Below are 12,298 nucleotides of genomic sequence, written 5' to 3'. Positions count from 1 at the left end.
AGGAGGCTGTCATCCCTCTCTGGGTGCTGCCAGCCGATGGCTTGGCAGGGCTGAGCCCAGCATAAGCTTTCACCAGCTTACACATTAGGCGCAGGAAAGGGAAACATGACAGCAAATGGGGCACTGCCAGAGCATTTGGAATAGCAAAAAACTGCTTCCCCACCTTGCTCCCTCACTTGCTTCCCCTCTCCACTTCTCCTCCATAGATTTTAGTGTTTAGTACAGCTGATTGTCTTCATGACAAGGTTTTGACATGTATATTGTTGTCATTTGACACGTGTACTTGGATTCCTCCCCTCTCTTCTTGAAGCTGCCTGTCTTTGTGCTCTCTACTTCTCTGATTACTGCAGTTGTCACTTTTGGATGTGGCTGGCAGCCCTGCTTGCCCCAGACAAGCAGGCTGGGTAACCACCACCTCTGTTTCCCATTGAATTGCATGGCTGTATCTGCAAAGTTTGTTGCATTTTCCTGGGCAATGGCTGCATTTCCTCCTCCTGATGGATTATTTTTTTCATTGAAACGATGATGTCATGGCTTTTCCAGGCAGTTGAGCTGAAGCAATAGCAATTGCTCCCCTGCTATTCACGGGGCAGAGGTCTGCAGACATCTGGCAGGGGCAGGCAGAACGGGTGAGCTTAGCTCAGCAGAGTGTTTGCAGTGCCAAGGAGCAGTCACACACTGGCTGCACTACCATGGGGATTCGAGTTCCCTGGGTCTGAGCAGGCCTCTGAAGGTGCCCATAGCGATGCCGTGAACCTCTGTGGTGAACCTGATGTGCTCACCAATTTGTTCTCCAGTCCTTGGACCTGGTTTTGGCGTCGGAAATCCTATGCTGGGTGTAAATAGGCGGGAGGGCCCGCGGGCTCTGCTGTATTCTGCTGGGTGTCCACTAGAGGGCAGGACGAGACGAGCTTTGAGCGAGGAGTCCTCGGAACAAGAGTTCCAGCTGAACAACTTCGCTGAACTCGAGAGATGCGCCAGCCCTCTTATCATTGCTTTTTGGTTTTGGGTTGGGGTTTTTGTGTGTGTGGCCTCCTCTGGACCCGCCACAACAGGTCCATGTCTTTCCTGTGCTGAGGACTCCAGAGCTGGACACAATATTGCGGGTGAGGTCTCGCCAGAGTGGAGTGGAAGAATCACCTCCCTCTATCTGCCAGTCACACTTCTTTTAACACAGCCCAGGATGCAGTTGGCCATCTGAGTTGTGAGTGCACATTGCTAGCTCACATCCAGCTTTTATCCACCAAAACCTCCAAGTCCTTCTCCACAGGTCTGCCTTCAATCCCTTCATCCCCCAGCCTCAGTTCATAGCATGGATTACTGCAAGGCATGTGCAGGATCTTGTACTTGGCCTTGTTATCTTCATGAGGTTTACACAGGCAAACGTCAAATTTGTCCAGGTCCCTCTGGATGGCAACCTGTCCCTCAGGTATGTCAATTGCACCATGCAGCTTGGTGTCAGCTGCAAACATGGTGAGGGTACACTCAATCCCACTAAGTCATTGATGAAAATATTAAACAGCACTGGTCCCAGTGTAGACCTCTGAGGATCACCACTTCTCATTGACCTACATCTGGATGTTGAGCCACACTCTGGATATGACCATACAACCAATCTTACAATGAAGGGGAAGGTTGGCAGAAGGCAGAAGGCAGGTGCGTGTCTACATCTTGTTCCTAGGGCCATCCCATGCCCTTCTCAACATGAATCTGCTGTGGGGAATGACTATCTGCAGCCCAGGGTGGCCAAGAGCAGCCTGAAAGCCCACAGGCAGATTGCTGTGTCACTGGGATGCACACTGTCTGATTGTGGGGTTGGACCCCACACAGGGAAGGGAGGCCCAAGCTCTTGCTGTGGAGCTGGTGTTTACAGAGGAGTGTTTTAATAATGAGAGAAAGCAGAGCCCTGCATTATTTCATGATTTCATGTGCTCACCCATTTGAGGTTATCATCTCCTGCCTTACACTAGTAACTCCTTACAGCACAGGCCAGCATCTGTTTGTACAGTCCCTAACTCAGCCTCATCCATGGTTCCTAGTAGTCACTGAAGTAGTAAAAGTAAACATGCTGGTACTGCTCTTAGATCACCCTGTTCCTCTTTGCTTCTGCATGTTTATGTTGCTCTTCCACTTGTCTTACTTCAAAGGGGCTGCTTTCAGCCCTGCTGATGCCATGGCAGCATTCCAGGAAGCTGAGACTGGGAAGGAATCTCAGACAGTAGCAACAGAAATCCTGGTACAACTTGGGCACTTAAACAGAGGCATCACAAAAATTAGGTAGCAGGATCCCTCCTACTTTGTTATTTGGAGCAGGAATCCCAGAGGCCTATAATTAATGAAGAGTTAAATTCTTTTGGATTTGTGCCCAAGTTTTACTACAGGAACAGCAGTTTATCCAGAAACCACTCAGGGGTGTTGCAAGTCCATGTACAACCCCGACACTAGCGCTCTCCATATGGCCTGTCCCAGTAACACGTGGTACCATTTGGCAGGAATTTCTCACCCTTATCACGCTTTAGGTTTTCATTATCACTCAGGCATGACTGACTGCTCATCTTCTGCTTACTTGTATCTCCAAGGGCAGCATCACCCCTTCACAAGCAGGGACCTGCTCCACGAGGTTTTTGGCAGCTTTCTCACTGCTCTACAGCACTTGCTGCATATCCAGAGCCAGGATGAGGAACTACAGGGACATCTATTTCATGGATGGGGGCAATCTTTATAGCAGGGACTGTTGTGGCAGAACAAGGGGTAATGGCTTTAAATTGAAAGAGGGGAGATTTAGACTAGATAGAAGGACGACATTTTTTACAGTGAAGGTGGTGACCCACTGTCACAGACTGCCCAGAGAGGTGGTAAAAGCCCCATCCCTGGAAATGTTCAAGGTCAGGCTGTATGGAGCTTTGAGAAACCTGATCTAAGTAAAGATGTTCCTACTTTCTGCAGGGCTGTTTAACTACAAGGCCTTTAAAGGTCTCTTCTAACACACAGCATTCTATGATTCTATGGCTCTGGCTCCCAGATCACAGCATAAGCCTGCCAGGTTGAGGGCTGGAATGTAAGAAAAAGGGATTTTCCCTACTGGCATGGTAGTGATATATGGCAAAACTGTCCTGCTCATGAAAGCAGAGCTGAAAGGATTCAGCTCTGTTGGTGCTAGGCAGGGAAGTGAGCCGCCGTGAGAGCTAGTCTTGTGGCCATGATGACAGCAGAGGGCACGCTTTGCTGGTACAGTGCTTAGCCTACAGCCTGCGTGCACAGTCCCAGGCATTGCTGGATTGCTCTGGATCTGTAGAGCAGGCTGGAAACGTAGGGGTAAGGAAGCAGTCACCGGAATTCAATGCAATTCAATCGTCTGCAAAGCCACATGCCCTGCAGCGCTGCGGCAAAAAGAAAGGAACAAAATCGCCTTCACTGCAGCCCAGCGGATGATGGATTTATCTGGCTAGGGAATAAGGGTAAAAAAACTTCAGAGCACACTGATCCCACAGAGGAGCTGGGGGAAGGGGAACTGGTAAAGCAGCCTGCAACTTATTCGTCTCTGCATGCCTGTGACAGAGTCAAAAGGATGTCTAGAGGTCTGCCTTTACCTCTTCCCCAGGATTTCTTCAGTAGGAGTCAGTCCAAAGATGTATAGAGCAGACAGACTCCCTTTCTCCAGTCCCTCATTGCTGGTTCCTGCATAAGATGATTTTTTGGACCAAAGCACTTGTTTTCATCTTTGTTTAAATGGTACTTTTCCTTTAGATATTCCTTGAAATTACATGTCAAAACTTCTCAGCATCAGTGATTCTCAGAATCAGAGTCATTCTCTAAATCACTCTGAGATCATGAAGAACTTCAGTCCATTCAACAAGGCTCAGACTTGATGGCAACACAGTTTCTCTTCTTTAAACAGGCTGAGACTTTTCTAGGCATACATTCCCACCAAACCCCTAACTCTGGTCCTGGTTCTACCTGCCTCACAACCTCAGTCGAATCCCAAGAGGAGAAAACTAGCAAAGGTGGGCATCAGAGCCCTCCTGAGGCTGCTCTGGCTCAGGATCTAAGTCATCTCCTGATGGGGTGCAGGACCAGAGAGCAAAAAACAAGCAGACCCCTATTTCCTTGGGTAGGTATCTGAAATTCAATGGAACAAATACAAGACATTTCCATGAGGTAAATTTCCTGTTGCTAGAGGTCGCCACTGTAACTCCTTTAGCCTCCTCCAGTCAGCGAGGAGCAGGGGAACAGACACTCAGCTCCAGTGCTGCACAGAGAGGTGGAGCCAGAGACAACCTGTCTTCCAGACTCCATCCCTATGTGGCTGGAAGAGCCACAGGAGCCAAAGTGGCCATTAGCACCAGCAATCCCCAATGTGACTAAGGGTCAGTGCTTGCCTGGAAATGGGTCCTAAAGATGCTAAAATCAAACACAATTTCCCATCCCATGCAGCAGTCTGTGGCTGTGCTCAAGCACATTTCTATACCCTGGGAAACAGACACTGATCTCCTGATACATCAGTGCAGATTCATAGCTGTTTCAGCTCAAGCAGCACATATCCATTCCACTCAGGAGTGGTGGAGATTCCCCGTGTTTCCTTCCCTTTAGGATGACAAGATAAATGTCAAAAGAGTGCCAGGCTGGACAGCTGTCTGTTGTGTGACGTGGCACAGAACATTAGGTAACAGCTTCCAGCAACCACAGAGGAGTCTTAAGTAACTCAGTTGCTGCCTCCAGTTTCCATCTCTGCTCCTGCATGACACAGCACCCAAGCAGGCTGCTCTGCCCTGGGCTGTGGGAGCTGGGATGAACTGCTGCAGGGTGGAAGGCCTTTGCAAATCTGGTCCAGGTGGGCATTGCAGCATGGCACAGATGGGTTGTACTGTGCTGAAGAAGAGAGCCTGAGGGCTGCAAACCCAGTCCATTCATAGTACAAGTAAACTGGAAGAACCAAGTTTTCTGCTGCTGGCACATCTGGAAGAAGTGGGGAAATTGGCTGGGAGAAATCATACCTAGAAAATTTCTTTTGAAGGCAGGCAAGAGAGCCAGGATAGGTTTGACACCCTGGTATCTGCTGCCTTGACCATTTTCCACACCTAGGACTGGCTCTGTTTCCTTGACTACAGGAGGAAAGAGACCCTAGCCCAGCTGCTATCATAGGGACAGGGTAGAGAGCCTTGGCAGGAGGCTGCATCCTCTGCCTGTAACAAAGGAATATGTCTGAACAAGAGCAGGGGCTGACTTCTCTCTACCATTTCCCCTAGAGCAACACCAGTGCTAGAAGACAGACAGGGTCCCAGAAGTGCAGGACTTGGTCTCCTTCAGGTCAGGCAGCTGAGGAAAATCTGACTATAAAAGCAGCCAACTCACAGGGGCTCCTGGGCTATAAATGAAAGCTTTTCTCATGAGTGTCATTCATTTTGCGCCATGATTTGGAGAGGACACAGAGGATGAAGGCTGAGTGTGGTTGCCGGTGTCCACACAAAGGAAGTGAGGCACTATCCAGGGAAGGCAGTTCCAGCCCCGAGGTCTGCCTGGTTGGAAAGCAGTGGCCAGCACCAGTTCCCCTTGCTGTGCTGTAAAGCAGAGCTTCATGTTCCCAGCCAAGTTTCAGCATCCCCAGCCAGCAGCACCAGAGTTGAAGAGGAGGGAGGCACACTGATTTGAGATCTTTGTGTGGTACTTGGGTCCTTGTCCCCACAAGTCTTTGACTCTTCAGCTGCAAACTGAGACAGGAGAGAGCCCCTGATAGCCCTTTTCCTTGCACTTTATGCACTGGTCCTGCCAGCTGGGAGAGATCTGAAGAGACCTGTCCTTCAACCTTCAAGGTGACAGGACCTTGCAAGCAGCTTTGCCCAGTGTGGGCATCAGCCAGGTCATGGGATCAGTCTGTATCATGGTATCACAATACATTAGAGGTTGGAAGGGACCTCCAGAGATCATCCAGCCCAACCTACCACAGCAGGATCACTTAAGGTAGTCTGCAAAGGAATGCATCCAGGTGGGTTTTGAAAGCCTCCAGAAAAGGAGACTCCACAACCTCTCTGGGCAGCCTGTTCCAGTGCTCTGTCACCCTCACTGTAAAGAAGTTTCTCCTCATGTTGAGGTGAAATCTTCTATGTTCAAGTTTGAACCTGTTGTTCCTTGTCTTATTACTGTGCTCCACTGAAAAGAGCTTTGCCCCCTCCACTTGACACCCACCCCTCAAATATGTATACACATTGATGAGATCCCCTCTCAGTCTTCTCTTCTCAAGACTAAGCAGCCTCAGGGATCTTATTCTTTCTTTATGGGAAGATGCTCAAGTCCCCTAATCATCCTCGTGGCTCTCCATTGGATTCTCTCCAGCAGGTTCCTGTCTCTCTTCAGCTGAGGAGCCAAAAACTGGACACAATATCCCAGGTGTGGTCTCACCAGGGCAGAGTAGAGGACCTCCCTAAGAACCTCCCTGTTCCTGCTGGACGCACTTTTCTTGATGCACCCCAGGGTATCATTGGCCCTCTTGGCCACAAGGGTACATTGCTGTCCCATAGATAACTTGCCGTCCACTAGGACTCTAAGGTCTTTCTCCATGGAGCTGCTTTCCAGCAGGGCAGCCTCTAAGCTATATGGTGCCTGCTGTTATTCCTCCCCAGATGCAGGACCCTGCACTTGTCCTTATCGAACTTCATGAGGTTTGCCTGCACCCAGCTCTCCAGCCTGTCCAGATCTCGTTGAATGGCAGCACAGCCTGATGGGGTGTCAGCCAACCCCCCAGTTTTGTATCATCAGTGAATCTTGTAGGAGTCAGGGAGACTGGCCATCTAGGTAGGACAGGCACATCCCTTATGATACCAGCAGGTCCAACTGTCTTAAGATGGATACAGGCATTCCTGCACCCTCAGCCAGGGCTCTGCACACCCCAACCGAGGCACGACTTTGCCATTGCTTCCCTGAGCTGCAGAGATATGGGAGAACCGGGACACTCTCCTTGGAGGCTGCCGGCAGCCAGCAGATCTACCCCAGCAGCCGGGGACCGGGAGGAGTGTCTGGGCAAGGACAGCTGCTGAAGAACCTCGTAGGGGCCGAGAAGGCAGTAAGAACCGCCGGGGACAGTTCAGCATCACCCATTCCATACTGCAGCCGGGTGCGATCTGCCCTTAAGGGGACCTTTTCCATCTCCCCGGGCTCTGCAGCCGTTTCTTACCCGAGGGAGAGGGAAGACGTGCTAAGGTGAGCGCCTTTGGCCCCGGCACTGCGGGGTGTTTGGCGCTTCGGCCTTGGGGTCAGACCCACGGTGTGGGCGGTGTACGGTAGGCACCCCCTCACAGCCGCACCACGAGGGGCTTCGTGGCTGGGGAGAAAGGAGCGGAGGAGCAGGATGGACGGCTCCAGAGGGGCGATGATTAGGCGAGAAAATGCGCCGGGAGCCAGACTACGGCCCGTGGGCGGCCAGATGTGGGGTACTCTGGTGGCACCGTGGACGCTTGGCCGGCCTCGGGTAGAGAGGAGCATCCACGGCCCCGGCCCCCCCTGCATGCCGGGCAGGGACCCACCCCCGGCGGAGTGGGGCGAGGGGGGCGCCCCCGCCTTGACGTCAGGAGAAGGGTTTATAAAGAGGCGGGCGGCGAGGAGATCCCCAACACCGGAGCTGAGCCGCAGCGGAGCCGCCAGCGCCTCCCCGCCGCCGCCTCTCCGCGCCCGACCCGCCGGCGAGATGCTGTCGTGCCGCCTCCAGTGCGCCCTGGCCCTGCTGTCCATCGCCCTGGTCCTCGGCACCGTCTCGGCCGCCCCCTCGGACCCGCGGCTCCGGCAGTTCCTGCAGAAGTCCCTGGCTGCCGCCGCCGGGAAGCAGGTGAGAGCCCCGCGTCGGGGCTGCCACCCTGGGCACCCCTCAGGCACCCCGCTGGGCACCCCGACGGCCCTGCTGCAGACCCCTGATTCTCCACTGCAGATCCTCGCTTCTCCTCCAGAAATCCCTCTGATTCCCCGTTGCAGACCCCCAACAAAGTCCCTGGCACGCCTATTGCATTCTCCCAGCTTCCCAGCTGCATACCCCCACTAGACCTTTTTACCTCAGTACCCTCAATGCAGACCTCCAGTTCCTTACCAGAGCTCCCCAGTGACCCCATTTCAGATCTCCAGTCATTTGCTGCTGACTCCAATTCCCTGACAAAATCCCCTGGTTCCTTGCCAGGGCTGAGCCAGGGACAAGCTGGACAGCTGAGGGTGAAGAGGCGGCACAGCTCCTCAGCCCAGTTCTTCTGGGTGCTGGTGGAGTATGAGGAGCAGCCACTGTTGGGGCAGTGAGCCTCTCCAAGGCTTCTCTGGGGCACTGAACCAAGGCATCTGTCCTGGTGCAGGAGGAGGACGTTCTTATCCTTACAAGAGGGCAGCCAGGACTTAGAGGGACAAGAGGGAAAATAATCCCCAGTGATAGGGTGACCTGACTCAACCTCACGTTTCCCATGTTGCTTTAGCAGCAGCTTCAGAGACAGCATCCTCACTGAGTTCACCACAGTGTGCTGGAGCAGTGGGAAGGCAAGGTGGGGTGGTGCTTGGTTCAGTTTACTTTCTGTCATGACCAGGACAGCAACCTCTTCCCCATGTTAGGGCTCTTCTGCTCCGTTCTATTCCGTAGGCACAGCTGCTGCATCGCACCTGTCAGGCTGTGCTCTCTGGAGAACCAGGGCTCCTCTTCTTCTCCAAAGTCTTGCATGTCTAATCTGAGCACAGATGTGTCTTAGAGGGACAGAGAAGTAAGACCCCAAAAGCCAAGGAGTAATTGTGGTCTCTCTCTCTCCCTTTCTCTTTCTCACCCCCATTCCCCCATTCCTGCTCCAAGGAACTGGCCAAATACTTCTTGGCAGAACTGCTCTCAGAGCCAAGCCAGACAGAAAATGAAGCCCTGGAGTCTGAGGACTTGTCCCGAGGGGCTGAGCAGGATGAAGTGAGACTGGAGCTGGAGCGTTCGGCTAACTCAAACCCCGCTCTGGCACCCCGGGAACGCAAAGCAGGCTGCAAGAACTTCTTCTGGAAAACGTTCACATCCTGTTAGCTTTTGAAATCCACCTCTTCTCCCCATCCATCCCTGCCTTCTTCCTATCCCCCCCACCCTGAGCAGAACCTTCACCACAACAGGCGAAGACTGTAAATACACAATCCACGGTTATGGTGAAATTAAGCAAACAAGGAAAATTTGAGTTCGATTTCCAGTTGTTTTAATAAAACTTTCTGTTCCAATTGTACATGATTTGCTTGAGTTGTGATTTCTGACCAGTTCTTTAATGACATGCACTCTGCAGTTCTTTCAGATGTACTATTTTTAATCCTTTGTTGCAATAAAATTTATGTTTCAAATGGTGACGCTGAGGCTGGGTGGTTAATGAGAAAAAAAACTGTCCCCTCTCAGGCGATTTGTCTTCACAGTGCCTCATGTCTCAGGGCAGCAGCAGCAAAGAGCATCCACAACAGTATATGCACACGCACACTTTTTTACCTTGATTTATTTAGTTAGTTAGTTATTTTTTACTATGGAGTTTCCAAGGGACCTAGAAACACAGCGGTATTTTAGCTATCAAAGCCCTCTAACTGCGGCTGAGTCAAATCCACAACCCCGACACTTCAGTCAGTCTGGAGGATTTACACCATCACCAAAGGCATCACAGTAAATTACAGCTGTGTATTCCAGGCGATGGGGATGATAAAAGCAGTTCACAGCACGCATTTGCTCCCTGCACACCTCCTTCCCTCCTTAGTCACAAACACTACCTGGCATATTTTAGTCCTTGCAATATCCCCTACAAACACTCCTTCTGGGATTCCTTTGGAAAGTTTTCCTTTGTTCTGTTGTGCAGGGGGAGATTTCACATCTCTGTAAGGCTGAGGTGTCAACTCCATGCTCCTAGCCTCTCTCCAGCTAATAAACTGGTTACAACGCTTTCTTTCTACTTACTACATCATCGTTAAAGGCAATATTCAAAGACTCGCAGGGGTAGGAGACGGCATCAGGAGAAAGACGTGCTTCTCTCAGTGGAAGAGAAATTCTTTGTGGGAAGTCTGTTCCCTTTCTGGCCGCGCTGCTTTCAGAAATGAGATCGTGGGTGAGTTGAGCTGTAGAGCATGCATCTGCACAGGGAACCAGTGTCGCTTTGATGAGAAACGCATCATTCAGGATTAAAGCTAGCAAACACTTTTAACCATTATCTGGGAAGAAAAGGTGACAAATAGAGGATCTTAGAGATGTTAATAGGTGGAAGACTGAGCACATTCCAGGTGGATACCGATTCGGTGGATGTGGATTCCCAAATTGAGGGCGTATGAAGTTGTCTCTGTTCTGCGGCGGGCATCGATCTCTGTGGGGTGTCGTTCTTCAAGGGTTGTGGGCAATAGCATTCATTCTTGATCTGCCTTTTTTTCCTCTGTGGGCAGGGGTTTGCTAGATTCGAGTTGGGGACACTTGAATCTCTTGTCACTGGTAATTATAGAAGTGCCAGCATGGATTCCCAGCCCTGCCACATTCCCTCACCATAAGGCTTGGCCAGGCTGCTCCACAGCCGACTGGCAAGAAGCAAGGGTAACAGGGATATGCTTGGGGGGAAGTTGCTGGCATCACATCAGCCCCTCTGAGCTCAGAAGCAGGGCTGGATGTGCTGCAGGCAGGGGTTAAGGACTGCCTACACCCTGCCTGGCTGCTGCTGAAGAAGCTGGATCCTGCACCTGCTGCAGAAGCCTTCCTGTGATATGATCCTATGTTTTCCCAGCTCTTGAGAGCACCCTCTTGTCCTCCCTTGGAAGAGGGATAGGTTCTGTGGTGTGATTCAGGACAATGCATGGTCCTCCAATGCCACTGGTGGAGTGAAGTGCTCTGCTTTCTGTGTTGAAGCTGAGTGTGTTGCAGACTAGGCTGGGAAGTGTGATCCTCCTGTCACTTTGGAGCACCCTTCTCCAGCAGCGGCCAGGCAGGGTGTAGGCAGGCCTGGATTTCTGTGGCTGGTGTAGTTGTGGAGGGTGCAATGTTCACTCACCTTTGGGAAAGGGGCAAGGCAGGCACTGCTGGAAAGGAAGCCTCCAAAAAGATGTTTGAGAAGTGCAGGTAATGTAGATAGTTTCTCAGCCCTAAAAGCCAGTCTGGAGACAGACTCTCTGAGGAAAAAGCAGTGGTCCTAGCTCGTGTCTGATTTCTTTTCTGCTGTGCATCATCAAGAAGTAGTTTTTATGGGATTCATTAAAGGCCTCTCCATCCCTGGCTGCTTGCTCCTGCCTTGACTGAAGTTCCACTTAGCTTCCAAAAAGCAGCTAATTCTTCTGTGCTGAGGCAGCCTCAAGACAGCAGCTATAGGAAAAGAAAGGGGGTGGGAGTGCCAGGGGCTTGAATATTCTTACTCACCAAGTCCATTTTTCATGGGATATAAATAGACCACTACTTGCTGGAGGTTTTTCCTCTTGGCCACTGTGCTCAGCCAGAGCTTCTGAAGGGAGTTTAATCCTGCCAATTGCTGTAGTGAAACTCATCACAAATACGGATGGGGATGATCCTCAAGCACAAGCAGGACTTAAAGGCAGTGATTCACATGCTACACCAGCCTGTTTCGGCAACACATCTGGCGTCATGTCACGGCAGCCCCTACAGAATTTAATGAAGATATACTGGTGGTGGCTTGTTTGAATGTCCTCAGTTCAGAGGCAGAAAAGAAACCTGCTGTTTCTGTCAACTCAGGAGCTCCTGGAGTTTGGGGAGAGGGCTCCCAGGCACTGCAGCAGCACTGGCAATCCCAGGTGCTAGAGCCATACAAAAACAGTGTGAGAGACAGTCTTGCCCTGCTTGAGCTAAAAAGACTAGAAAGACAAAGACAGATTTATTGTTTCTCCTTGAGGTGAGAGTTATGGAGTAAAGAGTGAGCCAGGCTGGGAAGACACTTGCTGAGCAAGGCTGAATCTAGGATGAGCAGATAGATATGGTCAGTTCCCGTGGGCCAGAGCTGCTGAAGGTGAGAACAGTTTTTGAGTTGGATTTTCAAGTGATATTCTCTGCAGCTCACAGCTGAGCTCTACAAAGGAGCAGCTTCAACACAGGCCTGGGGGAGGTGAGAGGCTGTGATGATCCACGTGGCTGATTCATCTCCCCTCTTACACTCAGTGTCACAGGCAGACCAAGAGCAATCCCCATTCCAGCAGGTACTTTCAACCTGGTGATTCATCTGCAACAATGCGGGGAAATGTCCATGAGGAACTATATAAAAAGCCTTGAAACAGCTGTCTGAAGAGCTGCTTTTAATGAAAACCAGAAAAGGTTGTATAAGGCCTGGAAACACACATCCCCCACTGGGAAGTCAGT

The 12,298-nt window shown here is 51.2% G+C and overlaps 1 protein-coding gene across 1 annotated transcript; it reads left to right on the top strand.

The window, feature by feature from the left end:
• Positions 1-7,620: 7,620 nt before the first annotated feature.
• Positions 7,621-9,333, top strand: SST (somatostatin). Its single transcript, XM_068163942.1, has 2 exons — positions 7,621-7,816; positions 8,807-9,333. The coding sequence occupies exons 1-2, from the start codon at positions 7,679-7,681 to the stop codon at positions 9,017-9,019; spliced, it is 351 nt and encodes a 116-aa protein (XP_068020043.1). The 5' UTR covers positions 7,621-7,678; the 3' UTR covers positions 9,020-9,333.
• Positions 9,334-12,298: the final 2,965 nt, after the last annotated feature.

This window comes from Melanerpes formicivorus, unplaced genomic scaffold (genome assembly GCF_026170545.1).
Source record: "Melanerpes formicivorus ecotype bairdi unplaced genomic scaffold, bMelFor1.0.p_v2 SCAF_76, whole genome shotgun sequence".
NCBI lineage: Eukaryota > Metazoa > Chordata > Aves > Piciformes > Picidae > Melanerpes > Melanerpes formicivorus.
Note: the sequence above shows the minus strand (reverse complement) of the source record. Positions and strands in the feature narration are given on the sequence as shown.